This window comes from Crotalus tigris, unplaced genomic scaffold, assembly GCF_016545835.1.
Source record: "Crotalus tigris isolate CLP2741 ecotype Arizona unplaced genomic scaffold, ASM1654583v1 scf7180000017952.28453644438:3035480, whole genome shotgun sequence".
Classification (NCBI taxonomy): domain Eukaryota; kingdom Metazoa; phylum Chordata; class Lepidosauria; order Squamata; family Viperidae; genus Crotalus; species Crotalus tigris.
In genome coordinates this window covers 1,641,951-1,665,150 of record NW_024096741.1, presented here as the reverse complement: position 1 = coordinate 1,665,150, position 23,200 = coordinate 1,641,951, and the positions used below count along the sequence as shown (strand labels likewise).

General features: G+C 36.8%; 2 protein-coding genes across 2 annotated transcripts; one reads left to right on the top strand and one right to left on the bottom strand.

Moving 5' to 3' along the window:
* The first annotated feature begins 284 nt into the window (after window positions 1-284).
* E2F5 (E2F transcription factor 5) lies at window positions 285-18,202 on the top strand. The gene is made up of 9 exons (XM_039345470.1): window positions 285-640; window positions 3,943-4,052; window positions 5,046-5,207; window positions 6,132-6,175; window positions 6,694-6,758; window positions 10,989-11,214; window positions 13,075-13,266; window positions 14,805-14,849; window positions 17,495-18,202. Exons 1-9 carry the CDS (start codon window positions 464-466, stop codon window positions 17,602-17,604), a joined length of 1,131 nt encoding a protein of 376 aa, XP_039201404.1. The 5' UTR covers window positions 285-463; the 3' UTR covers window positions 17,605-18,202.
* Window positions 15,549-22,901, bottom strand: RBIS (ribosomal biogenesis factor). Its single transcript, XM_039345471.1, has 5 exons — window positions 22,283-22,901; window positions 21,102-21,229; window positions 19,138-19,254; window positions 18,208-18,314; window positions 15,549-16,406 (listed from the first exon to the last, which is right to left on the bottom strand). Exons 2-4 carry the CDS (start codon window positions 21,213-21,215, stop codon window positions 18,246-18,248), a joined length of 300 nt encoding a protein of 99 aa, XP_039201405.1. The 5' UTR covers window positions 21,216-21,229; window positions 22,283-22,901; the 3' UTR covers window positions 15,549-16,406; window positions 18,208-18,245.
* Between the last annotated feature and the right edge of the window lie 299 nt (window positions 22,902-23,200).

Genomic DNA, 23,200 nt, shown 5'->3' with positions numbered 1-23,200 from the left:
TAATAGAAACAATTGATTTCTGGATCTTAAGATGAGCGTTCTTCAAGGGAGACCCAGAACTATACAATAGGTCCTAGCTGTTCAGCTAGATGGATGGGAGTTGTGGTTGCAGAAATTTACAGCACTGCCAATTAGAGAAAGTTTCATTTTTAACACAAGTGGGATCCGTCGGACTTTGGGGAGCTTGCTAAGCTGGAAAAGCGGGTTGCAAATGTTTCCTCCTCGAAAAAAAACTTCTTTTTTTTTCTTCCCTACACAAAACTTTGTCTCCCAGCAACTGAGAGCTAGCGTCACTTCCTCCTCCCCCACCCAGCAAGCAGGGCCGGGAGGCCCGGAGCTGCTTCATTCAGGGCCAGCTGTGCTCGCTGGCGGCCGGGGAGGAGAGAAGGCCGTCCGCGAGGGCCACGTGGGGCCGCCGCTGCCTGGGAAACCCCACTGGCCGAGGAGGCTGGGGCGATGCAGCATGGCCGCGGCGGCGCTGACTGAGGCGGTTTCTAGCAGCGGCGGGAGCCTCGACGGCAGCGGGGGCTCCGGCGGCAGCAACAGCAGCAGCCGGCACGAGAAGAGTCTGGGGCTTCTCACTACCAAGTTTGTATCGCTGCTGCAGGAAGCCAAGGACGGCGTGCTCGACCTCAAGGCGGTGAGCGGAGGAGGGCGGGCGGGTGAGGCGGAGAGGCTGGAAAGGGAAATAAGGGGGTCTGAGAGATCAAATGGAGAAGCCTCCCCTCCCCACGGGGAAATTTATCCTGCTCGGATGGAGCAGCAGCTTCCTACCTGGGTTCTGCAAGTAAAAAGAGGAACTCCAGAGGGGGAACTCGTGTTTCCAAAACTGAGGTTTCTTCACTCTTAACAACAAAGGTTCTTTAAAAAAAAAAAAAAAAAAGCAAGCAAGCATGCGTCCTGCATAGTTATCACACCCGTGTCACTAAATGCACCGGAAAGAACGTGTTCAGTAGGATGTTCGTGGCCACTTTTCTCCATCATGTCTATTTTATTTTTAAAACAGCCTTGTACAGTGGTTTGCCGAGAAGACTTCCTGATTTACACCTGGATTAACTTGCAATACCATCTCTGGGGCAAAGCCACCCTTTTCTCCTCAAGAGCTCATTTTTTTTCCTAGTCCCTCCTTCCCTTAATCCCTTTTCACTTATACAAACAAACCTGAGAGGTTAGTTAGCCTGTGATAAAATTTCTGGTGAAAAGACATAAAATACTTTTCTGTAGGTTGAGCAGAGATTTATAGACTGGAGAAAGGCCTGAATGTAAATCACCCTTCTCCATGCTGTGTGTGTTTGTGTGTGGTGAATGAAGATGCTAATGCTACACTTCTCTGAAAGCTTGTGTCCATGTTCAAGATAAACACGGTAAGAGATGCAAGGGTTGTTATACTATTAATTCTCCTTGAATAAGCAGTGGAACAATGAATGTTCCTTTGTTCCTGAGAAAATTTGCAGGTAAGATTGTGGCCTAAACATTTGTGGCTTTATCAAGAAATAGGTTTGAATGAATGCACCAGAACTTATTTTCAAATTAAAGTCATCCAGTTTCATTTGGTAAATTTATCTTGTGTTAAAGAGTGAAATTAGTTTCAAAGGGTAAAAGCCAGGCATCAATTGGCATTGATACTCAGCTTAGTAAAATCTTGATTACATCCTGTCTAAGGCAGAAATGAATAATAGAATAATAACTTAATTGTCACTAATCAGTATACATTAAAGTAAAATAATCTGTGGCCCCAACCAGCTGCTTTTTAAATCAGGATTGCTGAAAATTGGCATTCATCATTTTGAATTGGAGTACTGCAATACTTTCCTAAATAGGTATGTCATAGTTCCAATATAAAACCCCATCCCAATTTTCATATAAACCTGTCCTTTTCTCCAGCCTTAATTTAAGTGTGGGTCTGGCCATCAAAATGTCCATTGTTATTCAAGGGTAGGCTTACACACTTACTTAATGGTAGATCATCTTCACATGACAGTGTCTCTATGTATTAACCTTTTTTCCATTCAATTTTGCCCAATTCTCAGACTGCTTGAACAAGTTCTATTATTGGCAATGTTTTTCAGAAATAGTTTGCCATTGCCTCCTTCCTAGGGCTGACTGGTGCAATGTTACTCAGCTGGCTTTATGCCCATGTTTGGACTATATAATCTCCTGGTTTCTAACCTGATGCCCTAATCACTGCACCAGATTGGATGTCAGTTTAAACATGATGTAAAACAAGTTGATCAATTTTTAATTAGACAACATGATTTAGATCCAGTGATTTCAATACAAGTGGACTTAAACCTGACTTCAATTATATTAACAGAGGTGGGAAAAGATTAACATGTCCCATTCTACACAAGAAATGATCCTATCATGTACTAAATTAAGGAGTACTGAGGATATATGTATCTATTTTGACAAGGATAGAATGTTTTGACTAAGTGAATGTGTGATGTATATTGGATGTTTCTTAAGTTCCATTTTCTTCCCAATAAAAAGTATATATATGATTAGATAACATGCACCAGCAGTTTGTTTAGATGTTTCAGGCATCAAGCTGAAACTAGAAGATTGTAAGTTCTAATCCCACATTAGGCATGAATGCTGGTTGAGTGAGTTTGGCCTAGTCACTCACGCTCAATCTATGATTACAGCCTTGGGCAACAAACTGCTTGGTCAATTCTTGTCCCAACCAAAACACTTTGTCGATTAAAAATGAAACAAAACCCCAAAGTGGACCCTCTACTTGCAGGAAAATGTTAAGAAGTTATCATTTTATTGGAATAAAATAAGGCAGTCAACTTTTGAAGGTTAGAGCAGTAAAGGGGACTAGGCCAAAATATTTTCATTTGTACATATAAAATGGACATGGATGGACAGACAATCAGTAAGTCAAAGTGTTGACTTCTGGCAAAGGCCAGGACTAGTTGTTGCAATTTTCTAGGCAGGATTTTCAGAAGTGGCTGCCATTATTTTCTTCCTGGGGTTAAGAGAGAATGGCTGGCCTAAAGTACAAAGTCTCTTGGTTTCTACTCTGGTGTCAACCTCTACACCAAACTGACTCTCATTTTATATATGTTGGATACATTAAACCTGCTGGAGTCTAAATATATATCTTTTACTACTTATTTTGGTAAAAAAAATTAAATATTACACCATTTAAAAATATGTCATTAAAATAGTATTAAAATAAAATTTACTTTCCTTTTAGGAGAAAATTTAGGCAGCCTGATCTTTCAAGGGTTTACATTGGATCCATGCCAATAGAAAAATTACTGGCTTAAATCTTAGGCTGCTAATCACATTGACTGCTACTTGTAGACTGCCTTGCTTTTAGCATAACTGGAATAAAGTAAGATACCATGTGGCTAAGAATATCTCTAATCTCCCTGATAGCAGTTGAGTTATGTGATTTCATTTTTTTGCCCATAAGGTACATAATACTCATATGGGATTTAGCTAGTGAAATTCATATTCCTTTAAAATTTAGCAAAATAACAAGTGGAAATCCACAGTAAAATTTACACTTCCATAACAAGTATATCAGGATGGAGTTACCTGTCTTTGCAACAGGGACTTGCAATTTTCCCTTCTTTTCCAGCCTTCTTAGATGAAAATGATACATTATTCTTCTGAATCCCTCTTCAAGAGGGTTCCATCATCTTTTTGACTCTTTCGCTCTCTCTCACCCAGTGGACTCACGCATGGCTAACTCCAAAAGAATTCCTTTCCATGTGGGGAGTTCCATAGGCATGTTTTCAAGAGGTCACTTGTATAGGCATTTTTGTTTGATTGCCCCTGTTCCACAGACAGGGAGGGTGGTCCCCTAATTGTGCATCTGTCTCCTTGGAAAATTGTGATTAATATTCCCTAGGAGGCTTGTACAAATGCACAGCAGCTGCCTAATGAGCCTCCCCTTTTGCCCTTCTTTTTTCTCCCTTCTCTTCCCAGGCTGCTGATACATTGGCTGTACGGCAAAAAAGGCGGATCTATGACATCACCAATGTTTTGGAAGGGATAGACCTTATTGAAAAAAAGTCAAAAAATAGCATCCAGTGGAAGTAAGAGAAGCAATTTATGTATATTTTTATATGCACACTGAAAATTTGAAGGATAACTTTCTTCCATTGTGGTGATGAATGCATGACTTTTAAAGGAATTTGAATTTATTTTCTATATTTTATTTATTAGACTTCCAAGCTATGCTTTACAGACAAACTCAAGCAGTTTAAAGAGTTTACAATAGAAACTTTTTACTTTATCCTGTAATCTTGAAACCCATAACAATATGTAAATATTCTGACCAATCAGGATAGAAGACTCAACAATACAAATTAACCAAAGTCCTATGGAAGGATGGGCTTCAGTGATTTTTAAAGCTTACAAGTTTGGGCATCCACCATAAGTCACCTCGAAGCATGAGTGATTATGATTATGACGATTGTACTCAAGTAAAAATAAATAAATTAACTGGGAAAGAATCTATAAATAAATATGGAAGATGTCCTATTTCACTTTTCCACAATGCAAATTGCCTGCCAATAAAGCACATTAAATAGGCATTTCTGATAGACCTTAGTATTCAGTTCTCAATAATATCTACCAGCAATTACGAATTTGTGTATTTTTGGTAGACATTACACTTCAGATAATAGGAAACTTCAGCAGAAACAGGATATATGTTTTGTGCCAGTGCCCATAAAAAACTTCTTTTTCCTCATTATTAAGGCTTAGGTAATAGTTTTTTTTCAGTTTAGAATTTCAGTATAATATATGAAAATAGATAATTTCTTTAACATTTTTTCTTCCTTAGAATGAAACTTAACATGTTTATATTAAAGAGTCTTCTGTACAGCAATGTTAAACTCTTTGTCTCCCATGTTAAAATCAGATGAAAACACTATTTTACCATTCTTTCTGTCACTTGGGCTAGAAGGGGAAACTGCCAAAACTTTTGTCACTTTCAGGTACAGCTGAACAGCTTGAAAGATTGAAAACCTGCTTTTTTCCCTTCTACTTGTCACTTCATAATATCATTAATTTTTTTCTTTAAGAGGTGTAGGAGCTGGTTGTAATACAAAGGAGGTCATCCAGAGACTGAGATATCTTGAAGCAGAAATTGAAGAGCTAGAAATAAAAGAAAAGGAACTGGATCAGCAGAAACTGTGGTTACAACAAAGTATCAAAAATGTTAAGGAAGATTCGATCAATAAACAATATCCTTTGATATATAATATAATTTGTTAGAGTAAAACAAGCCTCCCCTAAGCCTTTCTGTACTGTTAACATTGATTCTAGAGCAGAGGTCCCCAACCTTTTGAGCACCAGGGACCAGATCCATGGAGAGAGCTTTTTCTGCAGACCGGAGGGGGCCTGGTTTCATGTACTGCTTGCATCCTGCGGATGGGCTTTGCTTGTTTGCGTGGACTGGTTTCTGGCATGCTGCAGACTGGTGTGCCGGTCCACAGATGGGGGGTTGGGGACCCCTGTTCTAGAGATTAGAGATGAGATTGGGGCAGAAGACAGAGGAATTGGAATAGAATGCCCCAGTTCACAAATAGGTTTCTGTTCCTGTTGCATTGCCTGTATATTAATTTCATACTCATTGCCTCCCTATCCCGGGTTATGTTAGTCTAGAGCAGTGGTTCTCAACTTTTTCTTCACCATGGACTCCCTTTAAATAATTTTTGTGGCCACAGACCATGGCCATGGACCCCCAAGACTTAAGATTTAAATCATAATATTTCTTGAAGCCTTCACGGACCCTCTGTAATGACATCATGGGCCCCCAGAGGTCTGCAAACCACAAGTTGCAAACCATTGATCTAGAAGATCTGTAGGATATTCATGTTGCATTGAATTTGAATGGTTTGCAGATTTTTTCTCCAGAGTTATAAAACTACAGAATGGCACATTTGCTTGAGACTTAGTCCCTTGTTAAAAAGTCATCACTTTTAGTTTGGTGGCTCTCAAAGTCGTATTAAAATGAAACAAACCATTATTTTTGAATGATGCAATTTCACTCATTGGTGATGAATGCCACAAAAAATATTTGAACTACTTTTTATACCTCTTTTAAAATCTCATCAACGATACTTATGTAATCAATTTATTTTGAACAATGCCTTGACAAGATCCACTTTTTCATATATCACTCATGAAGACATTTGTGACTGCTTCAAGGGTAAGAGTGAGAAAAGATTTAAGTCTGCTTTAAAATTATGTTTCCTACATGAGACAAACAGGCTGTGTGATTAGTGTTAATTTAAGCATATAGCAGTTGTTTTTCAGAGATCTTACCTCATGAAATCCTCAGGAGCCTTTTATCTAATGACATAGATCTGCTATTCACAGTGCAATGTGCTATCATTTATACTGTAATATATAATCTGCTTTGTATCCTTAATTCTTGCTCAGAGAGTAGAGCACAATATGTTTCTGTCTAAAAATCAACAGTATCAAATAGCACCCAGATGGGACAGTAAATAAAACTTGAAGAACACACAGGAAAGTAAAATGGCCAGTATAGACTGTCTTCTCCTTAAAGCATGACTTGTGGTTTACAGAGTTGTTGCCATGTTTTATTTGCTATGTGCATTAAAACATGGAGTTTCAGACTGAACTGAGATTGAATTGAGATAATTCATATAAAAATATAAACAGATGGATTCAATTAAGAGTTGACTGTTTCTCCATAAACAGGAGATACACTACTAGCAGTTCAAGCACCTTCTGGTACACAATTAGAAGTTCCTGTACCTCATGTGGTATGTAGAAATAACCATTTTGATTTCATTGGGGAACAGATAATTTGTTGAACATCCATCGAACAAAACATATAATAACTTTAAAAATGTATCTGTTTTATTTCAGTTTTATAAAGTTTAATACTATTGGTGAGTCTCAGAAATAGTTTTACAATTGCATCATGGTGATATGGTGGTGAAAATAATGTTGCTTCCAGTAGAATAGTATTTGTCTTTATTAATCATCTTCAGTTCTGAAGAAGTGATATATGAGTGATTATATTGTACTTAATTATAAAATGTTAAAATGGTATATCATTGCACTTCTGATGTTTAATGTCTATAAATTGATCAGCTTGAAACCATGATTTGCAATGATTTGAAGTAGCACACATTTAGTATTCAAAATCACATATTAGGATTGACTTATTTATCAGTCAGAATAGAGCCTTGTGATTCAAATAAAATCACAGGATTCAAATAAAAAAATGGATCATAGAATCTAATAATCAGAAGGGACCAATTAGGTTCTTATGTTCAAGCTAATGGTTAGTGCAATAATCTTCACATATTCTGCAAAGGAGAATTCTTTGGAGAACATTACCAAAATGTTTGTAGTGTTAGGGCCGTTTTGCTAACATTCAATTGAAATCTTCTGCATTTTAATTTTTTTATTCTATATATGATAGTCAGCAACAGTGGAAAATAATTCCATATTCTGTATTTATTTTAAAAAGAGCAAGCTTGTTTATCCTTTCCTCAAGCAGGAGTTCATAAATAACCTAAACAGCTATTGAACCAGAGTTGTTCTCAGGGATGGGGTTGAATGGGTTTGCCTGATGAAAGCAGTATTGTACCACCCCAATGTAAGTCCCAACCCTTTGCATGTGCATGGTGATGTTGCATGCATGTTTAAAAAGAATACAGCTTGCAACACAATGATAGGGTGTTCCTTTTGTCATTTTGTGAAAGTAGAATAAATGGATGCCCATATATTAAACACAGAAAACTGCATACCGTATATGCCGGCGTACAAGGCGACCCGGCGTATAAGACGACCCCCGTCTTTGTCGCCGATTTTAGCGCTTGCGGAAGTCGCCTTATATGCCAGCATATATGGTAGCTTATTTGTTAATGAAGATTCTCAATCATCCAGGTAGAGTTGCCTGAAAGTTGAGTCACGGCAATTGAAAAGAAGTCCAGTTGTCATAATTCAACTTGCATGGCTTATTAATCCTCAAAATATTTCATATATGGTTCTTTTGTTAAATAATGCCAACAAGACAAGCTGCCCAGCCTTGTTATTTATTAGTGCCTGATCAGTGTATTCAGTCTTATTTTGGCACAGAGGATATGCACAATATATTTCTTTTCTAGCTTAATATAAGCATTTCTGTCAGGCATTGTTCTACCTTTCCTTTCAAAAGTGGTCTTGAGGAAGTAGAATAGACTGTGTTCTGTTCTGCTTCGTTTCCTGAATACAGTTTTGTTTTTTTTTTTGTCTTCTATTTTGTCTTGATTATTATGTAGCTGCAAATACATGGGAGATGGAGAAGTGAGTTTTATTTCTCATGCATCTCTCTTACACCCATATCTTATTCACCCTCATACATTTAAAAGGAGGACAGATTCATAATGGTAATTGCTGAGGGCTAGTTAAGTTGGAAATAAAATCCTTACTTTTATCTCACTTCTAAATAGACATATATCTGATTTTGTTCATTTTGTAGTCTAAAACCTTTAAAAGCAATTATTTAATATAAATACTAAATATGAAAAAACATTTGAAGGACTAAAAAATTATCTATTGACAGATTACAGAGTGGGGTTAGTAAGGATGTGATTGATTGGTTGACTGATTATGTGCCATCATATCAGTGCCCATTCTTAGCAACCACCTACATAGACTGTCCCAAATCTGATCTTCCAAGTATTCCAATGGAGCACCTATTGCCATTATAACTGAGTCCATCCACCTTACTGCTGGTCATCCTTTTCTCTTTTTTTCCACTTATCCCAGCATTAAAGCCTTCTCCAGAGAGCCAGATTTTCACATAATGTGTCCACAGTAGGATAATTTGAGCCTGGTCATTTGTGCTTTGAGTGAAAATTCTGGGTTGATTTGTTCAATGATCTAGTTCTTTGTTTTTCTTGGCTGTCTGGGATAGTTTCAGAAATCTTTGTCCACAATTTAAAAATAAAAAAATGGATCCAGGAAATTACAGACCTATCAGCCTGACCTCAATACCTGGGAAGATCCTGGAAAAGATAATCAAACAACGAATCAATGAACACCTAGAGGCAAACAAAGTCATTACTAAAAGCCAACATGGGTTTGTCAAAAATAGATCATGCCAGACAAATCTTATTGCATTCTTTGACCAAGTGACAAAATTAGTGGATCAGAGGAATGCTGTGGACATAATTTACTTGGACTTCAGTAAGGCATTTGATAAAGTAGATCACAACCTACTACTTGACAAGATAGAAAAATGTGGGGTAGACAGAACCACCACCAGATGGATCCGTAGCTGGCTGACCGGCCGTACTCAGCGAGTGGTCCTCAATGGAACTGCATCTATATGGAAGGAAGTGTGTAGTGGGGTGCTCCAGGGCTCTGTTCTGGGCCCAGTACTCTTCAACATCTTCATCAACGATTTGGATGAAGGGATAGATGGGGAACTCATCAAATTTGCAGATGACACCAAGCTGGCAGGAATAGCCAACACTCCAGAAGACAAGCTTCAGATACAGAAGGATCTGGACAGACTTGAACACTGGGCACTAACTAACAAAATGAAATTCAATGGTGAAAAAAGCAAGGTTCTACATTTAGGCAAGAAAAACCAAATGCACAAGTACAGCATAGGTGGCACCATGCTCAATAGTAGTAACTGTGAGAGGGACCTCGGAGTCCTAGTAGACAATCACTTAAATATGAGCCAGCAGTGTGCTGCAGCTGCCAAAAAGGCCAACACAGTGCTAGGCTGCATTAACAGAGGGATAGAATCAAGATCACGTGAAGTATTAATACCACTCTTCAATGCCTTGGTAAGGCCACACTTGGAATACTGCATCCAGTTTTGGTCACCACGATGTAAAAAAGATGTTGAGACTCTAGAAAGAGTACAGAGAAGAGCAACAAAGATGATTAGGGGACTGGAGGCTAAAACATATAAGGAACGGTTGCTAGAATTGGGTATGTCTAGTTTAACGAAGAGAAGGACAAGGGGGGACATGATAGCAGTATTCCAATATCTCAGGGGCTGCCATAAAGAAGAGGGAATTAAGCTATTTTCCAAAGCACCTGAAGGCAGGACAAGAAGCAACGGGTGGAAACTAATCAAGGAGAGAAGCAACCTAGAACTAAGGAGAAACTTCCTGACAGTGAGAACAATTAATCAGTGGAACAGCCTGCCTCCAGAAGCAGTAAATGCTCCAACACTGGAAGTTTTTAAGAAGAGACTGGACAGCCATTTGTCCGAAATGGTGTAGGGTTTCCTGCCCGAGCAGGGGGTTGGACTAGATGACCTCCAAGGTCCCTTCCAACTTTACTACTATTATTACTTGTTCAAAGTCCCAAGTTTCATATGATAATGATGATGATGATGTTGTTGTTGGAAGGCACCAACTAGATATCTTGGTCTTCTAGTCCAACCCCTACTATTCTGATTTTGAGGAGGATTTGGATATGGTAATACTAATACTCCATTTTTTAAAAACAACAACAACAACAACTGTTTTCTGAATTCTCAGTTGCATATCAGCTGAACTTGTGTTTTTCATTTGGTCTAAGATAATTGCCTTAGGATGAATTTTTAAAATCAATAATTTGTCTGGAATCCTGCTCCAATTCCTTATTCAGAATAAATTCCATATCTGTATTCACTGCCAGAGAGTTCTCTCTTTGCCTCCCTATAAAAATATTAGATATGTAAATATAAAATACCTTTATTATTGAAGAATTTTGCTTTGTGGTTGTACATTTTACTTGTCTGCAATATTTTACTCCATTAAACTGCTAAATATGTAAATGTTATGTAAAGATAATTTTATTAAAAAAATGCCAATTTCATATTGAACAGAAACAAGATGTTAAGTATGGTAGCCAACTGATCCCCTACTATTGCAGTTCAAAACTTTCATTTATAATTTTGAATGCAATCAGTTTTGATTGACTATTGATTAGTACGTCTGTTTTCATATAAAGCATGTTAAGACTTTCATTTTATCTTACCACTCTCTCTAAAGGGACAAAAGAAATACCAGATCAATCTAAAGAGCAGTCTGGGACCTATCCATGTATTGCTCATTAACAAAGAGTCCAGTTCTTCCAAGCCGGTTGTTTTCCCAGTACCTCCACCAGATGATCTCCTTCAATCTGCAGTTCCATTAACTTCTCCTAAACCAAATGCAGATCCCCAGAGATTACAAGAGCAATCCCTTCCACAGACCCCAGTGACAGATATGCCAACAGGTGGGTATAGAAACTCTTTTCCCTCTCAGAAATTTGCCCAGAAAGTTTAACACCATTGTTATTTGGATTTTTTGTAATGTCTTCTCAAGGGATGTGGTTGTATCCTGTATAATTTTTTAGACTACCTTACTAGGTTACTTACAGACTAGATTTCTGAAATTTATGTTTGTGTCTTATCTAAGTAAATGATTAGGATGATCATCTTAATATATTTATTTAATATATTTGCTAAGGAGAGAATTCTAAACTAAGCTAGTACTATTAGAAAAGATATTTTAATTCCCAGTGCTAGTGGAGCGTGGTGGCTTACGTGGTTAGGACGCTGGGCTGACGATTGGCAGACTTGTGTTCAAGACCTAGTTATTGCCGTGGGACAGGGTGAGCCCCCATCACTCATTCCAGCTCCTGCTGACTCAGTTCAAAAGCAGGTGACTGTGAATAGATAATAGGTACTACTTTGATGGGCAGCTTAACAGGGACCCCCAACAGGACATCCCCCAGGCAATGATGATGTCATTGGCTAATCCTTTCAACCCAGAAATGCTTCAGTGCGGTTGACAAAACTGTAGTAGCAATATTCAAAAGTGCTATTTATTAAAACTGGCCAGCACTTTGGATTCAGTTCCAAGAAGCTGTTTCAGATTGCAGCTGCCCAAGATTAGCCTCTGTATTTAGCTCTTTAAAAGGTGTTTTCTCCAGGATTCTGTGCAAGATACAGCTGCTTTGTAACCTTACATTCATTTCCCTACATACTCCAGAATATCAGATCTGAACCACTGGGAGCTTAACTGTCAAATCATCTACACCAACAGTCCCCAATCTTTTTGGCATCTGGGACTGGTTCCTTGGAAGATAATTTTTCCATGGATCAGAGGGGGCAGAGGGAGGAGTGTGCAACCTAGATCCTGCACATGTGCAGTTTTGCTCGCCCACCGCCCACCTCCAGCTGTGCAGACCAATTCCTAACAGGCCATGGACGGGTACCAGTCTGTGGTCCAGGGGTTGGAGACCCCTGATCTACACTGTTTTATAATGAGAAAACTATTGAGACCCAAGTACACAATTTACAGGTTGTGCATTTAGGTCTCAATGGTATTCTCATTATAAAAACAGTATTGAGAGTCACCTCAAATCAAAATTCTCTAATCATGTGTGTGAGAATATCTTCATATACAAAGAAGTTTAAGCATGGTATTCTATTTGATCTGCACTGAAATGAAATAAGACTATTCCTAATTACCCATGGCTTTGCATTCTACCCAAGCTGAGATACCATAGTTTCCAGTTTTAGAATTGGTGACCTTAAACCAGCCTTTCAAATTTGTTTTAAAATTCCAACTTGTTCTGAACAAAATGTGAAAAATAGCTAAATAGAAACATAATTTGATTGTTGTCCATCATTAAGAAAACGACAAAAGGGGTCTGTATAAATAAAAAGGTTGTGATACTGAGTATGGTCTCTGCCTTGCATTATTTATAAAACAATAATGGTGGGAAATAAACTTTTTTGAACTACTAGGTAGTGCAATTAGCTAGCTAGTTATTTATTTATGTACTAACTGATGTGAAAAAAATGTTTCTTGTCTCTTTTATTGTGTGTCTTTTTATGCTGATACTGGTAATTAACTGGTGGCACAGATCACATACAAAAAAATGAAAATTTAAACAACACTCCAAATCTTGCAAAAATGCCAAATTAGGTGAGATTTTGGGTTTTGACTGAAATATAAGAGCATGCTGAAATCTTGCAGTATTTCATTAAAAAAATAGAGGTTATCAACCTGTGCTCTTTATCAATATTTGTTTATTGCACTGAACTACGATGTTGGATTTTAACTTGAAAAATTTCCACTACTCTAGATATCAATTTACAAGGAAGCCCAGCTCCTGAAACATTGTGTGCTAGTATTCCAGATTCTGAATTATATGATACGCTTGTAACCGAAACCACGCCTAGCTCAACAACCCTCCCCTCTTCCTTCCTTCCACTGGATGTCAATAGTATTCTAAAGTCGAACACATTTGACATAACAAAGATGGATGAACCTGGAGGTAAAGATCATATTACCTTTATTTATTTGATTTTTAATTTTGCCTTTATTATGTTTATAAATAACTGAAGGTGGCAAGCATACCTAATACTCCTTCCTCCTATTTTCCCCAACAACAACCCTGTGAAATAGATTGGGCTGAAGGAGAGTGACTAACCCAAAATCACCAGGCGAGCTTTCAAGCCTAAAGTTAGACTAGAACTCTGGCTCCTGGTTTCTAGTCTGGTGCCTTAACCATAAATCAAACTAAATCTAACCATTTAATGTTATTTGGCAATATCTAGAAATCTAAAACTTGAATTACACTTTTCTTGTTTAGTAAAAATGCTTAGCTGTTTTATTTTAAAAAATGTAGAAGTCTTATAATTGATTTTACTTCTGGGGTCAAGCCTTTTCATCTGTACCTATTTTATAATTACTGCATATGGTACTGAGCCAAAAGTCCATATCTGACTAGATGTAGGATAATATAGCCAATTTCTTGCATCTACAGTGCAATATATTACATCTGAGGGATAATTCTTACTGCCAATATCTGCTTGACCAGCTTTTCCTTTATGACACTGCAGAGATACTCAGATTGGCTAACAGCTATTGTAGTGGTCCAGATAGATTACACCAATGCTTGCCCTCATCCTGGGAGCAATACAATGAAGAACTTCTATCTGTTTCAACAACATCTTGCTTTCTGCTTCTCTCCAAATCTTTACTTAAGCTTTATAGATAAATCTTTGGAAAGGGAAGTACAGAGAAAAGGAAGATTGTGGCTAAGAATGAGACCTCCATAGTTTAGGTTAGCCCTGTATCTAGGCGGATATAGCATGAAGAGAATACAGTATTCTAAATAATCTTAATACTCATTTGTTAGGATCAATATTAAAAAACTATACCACTTGCATATTTGTTTTTCCCACAATTTTTGAAAACATAAGGATTGCTAATATCCCCATTTTTGATAAAGTACTTCTCAAACTCTATGCGCATTATGAAAATGTTTTAAAGCAGTTTTTTATTGTCTCCTAGTTGATCCTTCTAGCTGCTGGCAAAGGCCTTAGTTTTGCTCTTCTTAATTGCTATGTGGTTAGTGTTTTTTTTATCCTGATCTTTGTAACTTGAGATCACAGTATTGGGTGTGGGACAGCTTTGTGTTTATTTCACCAAGAGTAGCTTACATAAAGTATTTAAATCCAAAATAAAGCTTTGAAGAAATTAATTGAAGCTAGATTTCCTGGTTACTATATTTTACTAAAAATAGATCATAATCTTGTAACTTTTATTCATTAGCTAAATTTGTAATATCACATATGTTGAGGCAGGTTATCTTTTTGAAAGTGAAAAATGCTTTGTGGGAGTTTGAAGGTTAATGAGTTTGTTTAATAAAATATGTGTGTTAGATTTGTCAGGCTCAACATACTCTTTCATGTTTTCACTTTTTTGGCATTACAGTAGAAATTAGGGGAGGTTAAATGAGATCTTCTGATTTTGTTTTGGTTTCCCATTTCTGCATATGCCTAGTTGTGAATTTTCCTTTGTCAACAGGTGTAATTAACAGTGATATCATTGATGAACTGATGTCCTCTGATGGTAAGTTTCTTATTATTATAAAATCTGATTTAAAATTACACTAGTTTGCACAAGTATTAGTTAAGGATTCCATTTTTTGGATGGATGTGCACCAGTAAAAATCAATTTCATTCTTATGGTGTAAAAGATTTGGGCACTGAATTTTCCACCTAACTAGTAGCATCTATATTTACTACTTCCATTAAAACAATGCAATGGTGACATTTGCTAGGGAGCACCTATAGTCCAATCAACCTGTGGTAGTCTTTAACAGAATGCAAATTTGTAGAACACTTCTCAGCAATAAATATAGAAACACTACAGAAGCACTGCGCTGAAGGTCATTAGCAGCCATTCTGCCTAGAACCAACAGGAATCCATGAAGACTTGTTATCTCTTTTGAAACAACCTCAGCAGGTTCCTGTTGGAGCAAACTGCTGGTCTCACCTAGATCCAGCAGTTTTTTCTCACAATGGCCAATTAATGGTAAATGGACGCCCAGCAGAAGGCTTTCAGAGCCAGTCAGACTTCCATCAAAGCTAATAGTCTTTGATCTTCATGACTTTCATGAATTAGCCCATTTTTTTGAAGGCAGCCAGGCTGTAGCTAGCACATCTGTAACAGAAAACCATTTATCACTTTGACAGGACATCCATTGCATTGAACTGGAATACCACTTGCATGTTGAGTATGTGTGACTAAAGTAACATAAGCAAAAAGTACCAGTGAATGTTTTTATTTTTTTAAATACGAAACTCTATTTTGGAGGAGAGTGGAAATGAAAACAGCTATTACTTTAACATAGTTAATCAAAATCTAAGCCAAAATTTTCATGTTGCCCAAATTTAAAGAGTAATTCCATATTTTGGGCCAAACTAAAGTAAGGGATTTACTAATTAATTCAGTGTTAAATTACATATTTTTGTTTTCCTATTATTTTTCCACCCATTACTGTATATGCCGGCGTATTAGGCGACCCGGCGTATAAGACGACCCGCATCTTTGTCGCTGAGCCGCATTCCTAGAACGTCGTCTTATACGCCGGAAAACTACCAGTATTTCTGGCGTATAAGACGACCCCTGTCTTTGGCGCCGAGTTTAGCGCTTCCAGAAGTCGTCTTATACGCCAGCATATACGGTATATAAAATTTTGAATTAGTCATAAGTTTATTCTGTCTACAGCAAAGAAATATAATAATGTATAAAATCCTTTTATCTTACATTTTTAATGTCCTGAAAGAAACTTTACCAATAACATTAGACAGTAGAGATTTAAGTTTTTAAATCACAATTTCACTTTAAATTATAATTCAGCTAGTAAGTGTAGACCAATGTCTCAAATCCAGCTCTCTGTTGATAAATAATTTGGCTCCTAGCTATGCGTAGACTAAAAGGTTGAAAATTTTCTTTGTTTTAAAGACATCTTGGAATATTTCCTCAATTGCTTGACTACTGCCACTTTGGGGAGGATTAGTTTCCCAATTCATTATATAAAATCCAGGTATTCCTTCCATCATTATTGTATCCTCTTAGGTAAATAGATTTCCAGTGTTGAAAGCTATGCCTTCCATTCTGTATCTGGAACAAAAAAAAGACAAAGGAAAACTATTTTTACTATAAAGATATCCAAATCCCATTCTTACTATTACTTCAAAGGTTATGCATAAAAATCGCATTTTAAAATGATACAGGTAAAAACATACCAAAAAATAGCCAACAATTCCTTAATGCTTTGTATTACCTATGAGTATTATGTGCCTTGCACACAATGCAACTTTTGGTTGGAAATTACTATAAAGTATCTAAAAATCCCAATCACAGAGAAATAAAAGCCTTTGGAGGCCTGGCCAAACTTCAGCCTCATCCTTTACTTTTTTATTTGTTACTTAAATTCTGCCTACAGAAAATATTGGCTTAATAATTTAGCATTTCTATTTCATTAAATACTTGGTAGTACTAAACTGCATTGTGAAGAACTTATTTGCTTTGAAAAATATTTGTTTTGTCTGAATTTAAAGTTAAAAAACTAGAACTGAAACAACTCAATAGTAGTATTTATTCATCACAGAAAATTTGTGAACTATGAAAAGATCTTTATTATTTTTAAGAAAAGGAAAAGATATACAAAAAGAAGCAAGAGAAAAAAGCATTTAATAGTAGAATAATATACCAGTGATAAATATCTTACACTAGTTTTCTTTAATATTACATATGAATTTAATGTTTTTCTATCACTGACATTCCCATTGTTGTTAATCATTACATCTGCATTCTGCATACAGAATGTTGTACTTTTGTTTGGTTTCTGAATCATTTCTCACCATTTATAAATAAGGCAAATTCTCTGAATTTTGTGTTAAGGTTTATTAAGTCTGTCAAGTCTGTGAACTCCGTTTCTAAATACATTAGCCTGATAGAAAGGCATATGAACAACATAAATATTCGAGGAGCTAGTGGCATAAGACTCTCCAAATTCTAGAATAGGAGTAAGATTTGTATTTTAAAACCTGGAACTAGATAAGGAACTATGTAGTATTAGTGGTGCTGGGACCAGAAAGGAGAATGGGAATAATCCACTTGCATTCACACATATAGTGAATCAATATAATGATGCTTACTGTGCTTGAATATTAACCAAGTAAATAACTTAAGATACCGTCTTACAGTTTTTCCTCTGCTACGACTGTCTCCAACACCTGGAGATGACTACAGCTTCAACCTTGATGATAATGAAGGAGTCTGTGATCTCTTCGATGTTCAGATCTTGAACTACTAGATTTGATGCAACCAGATTTCCTTATCTACCTCTAACGATGTAATACAGTAGATGCAATTTTATAATTCAAGTATTTAAAATAATGAATGCAAAACTCCATGATTACCAATGCTGGACATACATTTTTTAAAAAATAGTTTCTAAATGTAATGAAATTTAGAGTTGATATTCAAAGAACTGTTAGAGTATCTCAGTGCAGTTACTTACAGGCCTATTTTTTCATTTTTTTAATTATTTTTTTTTAGGAAGCAGAATTTATAATTCTACTTCTCTGCTTCTATTAAAGCTAGCAAATCTGGTGTCTTAGGAACTCCCTATAATCATTGTGAAATTTTGGCCATATGTTTCAAACTTCCACTGCCATTTGTAAAGTAAAAGATGGTTTCTTAGGTTATGTTCTCTCCCAATTCCCTGGGGTGAACCCCAAAAACATTCCGTGGCGTGCCTTCTTTATTAGCACTTTAAATGTCTTTTTTCCTTTATTTCTCACATTCCTAGATTAAGGAAAGCACTATTTGTAGTTCATATTAAAGAACACCAATACTTGTATATTAACAAGATTTTTTAAAAATAAAAACTGTACAAAGATTGCTTGTGACATACCAAAAGATGTAATTTTCACATCAGTATATTGTTTTGTGCTACAACTGAGAAAGTAAGTTAGCAGCAGCATCCACATTGGCCGGTTCGTCTTCCTGAGACATTGGAATCTGAAGAAGGGAAACACATACAGCTTGAAATGTTCTGAGTGCTAAAGATTTCATCAGCTAATATGGGCTTTTCTTAGGGATACAGTCATCAAAACATTTACTTAAGATATTTCAAAAGAAGTAACCAATGCTGCTGCTGCTCAGACTTGCAGAAATGCACCATGTCATTTTTTTTAATGTCTTCTAGTCTGTCTTCATTGGGTTGGGTGGGGAGACATTACAGTTGGCAGAAACACGTTTCAGATATTGCTACAGCAAAATAGACTGTGTGAATACCATAAGAACAGCACCAGATGATCTTTGCAGTTGGAAAATCTGTTTATCAATCTCAGGGTTATAGAATATTTCAGGATGCTTTCCTCCTCCTGCCTAAGTAATAATAACTTGTTCTGAGGTGCAATATACACATTTTGGCAAGGATAGGGACAAAACCATAGCGACAAGATGCCCTGACCCTCTGCAATATATCATGACCTCAAATGGGATTGGTCAGATTTTCATCTTCTGGAAATTAGAAAGCTCAAGAACTACTGTACAAAGTGCTCCCTAGCCACCTGACTCTCAGACATAGGATCAGGAAGAGTGAAGATTCACAGAATCTCTCCAAAAGGTAACGGAATGTATTTGCCTTTGTTTGCAAAAACATCTTACTCTTGGGTAAAAATGAAAGCAAAAAACATCACTCCTCTCTGCCACTTTTGCTGTGTTGACTATTTTTATCAGAAAGGATCAGTAATGTGTTCAAACAACCAACCTTTGGTTAGATCATTCCCCAAAAAAGATACAAGGATCAGAATTTGTTTCCATATGAACGAACTCTTACCTTAAGTTTCTTTGAAGAATTTGATGGAACAGTTTTGGACAATTGTTTAACATTTTTCTGTATTTCTGTAAATACCTTATCTATCTTGTGAACTTTTTCATCATTCACAATATTTATCTTTTGAGAAAAAAGAAACAATTTAGTCTTTTTTATATCAAGGCAAAACTAAAGCACAAAAGTACAACTCCTCTAATGAATCTGTTTAATTTTCATTAACTTACAATAAATCATAAATGTTTTTGACAAAAAGAAGCCAATCAAGATAAGCATTTCATAAAGTTTTTCAGTTTTCTTTAGCAGAAACAGTTAAATATTTGATCTTTAAAACCTAGGATCCTAAGTAGTCAAAGGAATTAATACATCAAATCCATAATACTTTTGCTACACGTGTGCGACCACTGAAATCCAAATTACTGAATTCCCACGTTGCATGCGTATATCATGACTTCTGATAAACCGACTCCATAATTCTTCTTTTAAACATTAGCTGTGGCTGGGACTCTAAATATCAGTTGCAGGGAAACTGATCAGTTGTAGGAAAGACTGTCTTATTGACCAATTAAACTTGTATTAATTACCAATATGAAAAAGAAGCAATTTGAGGAAACTGATCATTTACAAAAGGCTTAAAAGAATGGAGGAAAAACAGGATTGTACTTGCTTATCATAATCCTGACTTTAGTTCATTCAATAAAAAATGTCTATATGTTGAGATATTTTAGCATAATTATCTTTCATAGTGGAAATTCCCAATTGCATATACCAAACCTATGTATAACCTATATCTTCCCAACATACTTTCTCTAATCCTCTCAACTGCTAAAATCTGATTTTCTACCATTTGGAAACAGGTAAGTTCTAAACTACAATTAAGAAGTTATCAAAAAAGCCTAAACTCCTTTAAAGCTTATGTCCAAATGCCACTGTGTTTCAGCTCCACCTTCATGATAACTTTAGCTGTCAAGATTGTTTAATCCTGTCCTGTACTGATGTTACTTGTAAAATAAATCCTGTTAGATCCATTCAAAATGCTCACAGTATTTAATTGAACATTCTATTCTGATGGTTGCTAAGCAAGCAGAACGTGTTTATTAGCACATTCTTGCTTGGGTTCCCTAGGACTGGTGTTGAGAAATATACAGTATTTGGCAATAGAGATAATAAATAGCGGTCTTTGTGAGTTTGGCCAATTTCTCTTGGCATTCATAACAATATTCTGGTAATAAATTCATTATTTAAATATGCAAGTAGATTTATTTCTACTTACCTTGTAATTCCCACCAGTGAACAACCTTGAGTTAATCCCTTATTCTAGTATTTGGAGGTCCAAAGTGTCACCTTTTATCCAAGATCTCTTCAAGTATTTCTATCATGTCTCCCTTTGCATTTTTTCTAAATTAAAATTGCCAAGCTATAATACTTCATTTTCTATAGTGCTACACCTATTGGTCATTTAGGCTGCTTATTCTGTAGGTACTCTGCATTTTTTTCCAACTCTGCGATATTTTTTAACAAATGTGACAAGAACACAGCAATTTTTTTCAAATACTGATTGAATTGGATAGCCTTATAATTGCATAAATAAATGTAGCAGTTTTGTATACAATTGTAGGCAATGCAATTTCTATTTGTTTGGCTAAGAAATTCCAACACAAAATTTCCCACCTACCATATCGGGTTCAACATCATAGCAACCTTATAAATCACACATAAAGCTCCATTCTAGAAAAAGCATGGAGCATGTATTTTATTACTTTGGGGGCATTCCCATAGCTTAAGTGTTCTTGATGCATGAGACTTAAATTGTCAGAATTCCTATAAAAAGCATCCCACCATATAAATATAGACCTGGGAGCACAGCTTGTGTAGCTAGATAACCAAAGTCTTGTGGTTGTTCAACTCAACAATTTAACGTGTACAGTGCAGGTACAGATTTTTTAAAAGTATCACAATCATCTACATACCTTTTTTAGGTTGGTTGCCACTGGCTTTCCTTTACTTTTAGCCTTTAGTATTTTTTTATTGGCTATATGGAATACATTGGCCTGTTTCAGTCCTTTTACCTTATTCTTGCCCATGACCTAAGTAAATACTTTAAAATTTTGAAATAATTAGTCAAAGACTCAAGTTAATGATTTAAGTAACACCTACTTCACTAGTTGGAAAAATATTATTTCTGGTATATGAATTATTGAATGATGCATTTTCAGAAGGAAACTTCTTCCATCAATTGCTTCTTGTGATCAATTTTTAATTACAAATATATTATTTACTGTGCCTGTTTCTGCATGGTGAGGCTCCTTTTTTCTAGCTCTGGGCAATTTGCTAGATCTTTTGGCATCTTTAATAATAATGCTGATATTGACTTTATTCACTAACTTAATTAAAGAGACTTCCTAAATTAATTGTAGGAAAAATTAAAACCTGCAAAAAAGAAAAGGGATGGGCTATATGGGCAGAGCATTCTATAATGTTGATACCATCACACCTTTTTAAGACACAATAAAGCCATTTGAGCACATGACTGACATTCCCCTGTATTCATGGCATCTTTCCCTATGACTAGTTAAACAGGGAAGTCATTTCTGTTGACTTCCCATCCACCAAGCGCAACCATGACCTTGTGTTTCTCTCCACCAGAGAGGGGTATGTATGGGGACTTTAAAAAGTAATCAGCATATCAGAATCAGCATATCAACAGGAGTGGTTAGGGCTTACCCATCCCTACCCTTCTTTGCTCCTTGTTTATCCCTTCTCTGGCTGTGGGAAGGGCACAAATGTTTAAAAATAATATAGACGTGGGAATATACAGAATACAGTAATCTCATTTCTGCAAAGCTGCTCTACTTTGCTGCAAGAGATGGCAAAGTTAACCTAGAAACTTATCAACTTTCTAGATAATACAGAGGTGACTGGAAAAGGTAACTCTCACTCTTCCTGCTGACTGGCTTTAGTAACAAGCTGGGGCAACTCACAAGTAGGGAGTGAATTAAGAGCCGGGTGAAATGAGAGACAAACAGGACACGACATACAATATACAGATTCCCCAAGGGTTGGAAGGCACATTTCCCAAGAGTTGACACCCCCTCCCCCCCCAAGTCCTCACCGTTGCCATAAAACGGAATTTACGATCTAGCAAACTTACTTTTTATTCTGTCTGAGGAGAAGGGGAGCTGCAGGCGAGCGCCTCAACAAAAACCCAAGCAGGGGACAGTGTCCAAATCGAGTGCCTCCTAGATTTTAGCTCTTTTTCGCAACGGCGTGCGCAACCCAAAACCTTCCATCCGGAAGTCGGTCACATGAATGCGAAGTTCCTTCTCTTTGGACTCAGCCAAGAGCTGCTGCGCAACCGGTCCGTCATTGGAGTGCGACAGGATTGTTCTCCTTTCGCCCCTGTCCACTCCCAGCCTGGATTTGAACCGCTTCAGGGCGGCTTTGTCGCCCTTCGACGGGGCTGGGGAACGTAATCCTCAGCCCCGACTGCGAGAGAGGGAAAGGGCGCGGATGTTACTGGAGCAGCTGCCAGCCGTATCCATTTGGGCTCGCAGGCGCTTCGTTTTGAATAAGTCCAGCTGGTACAAGTAGACCTCGACTTACAACAGTTCACTTAGTGACCACACTGAAAAGAGTGACTTGAGACCATTTTTCACATTTATGACCATTGCAGCATCCCCATGGTCACGTGATTTACATTCGGGAAATGGTGAAAATTCAACTTAATAAATTTCTCAACAACATATATTTGGGCTCAATTGTGGGTGTAAGGTGAGGACTACTGAAGGGATTTTATTGTGCTTATGATTTTAGTATATTTAAGTTTGACATTAGCATTTATTTTATATATAGTAACCATTTTATATTGATATTTATAGTGTTATCATGTAATCATTGTTTTGTTATTTTGTAATCATTTTGTAGTTAATTGCTTGATCAGATGCTTTATATCAGTGGTTCTCAACCTTTTTAATGCTGTGACCCCAACCGGTCGTAAGTTGAGGACTACCCAACCGGTTGTAAGTCGAGGACTTTCCCTGCCAGGAGCGCCGCGCATGCATGGTGCCGT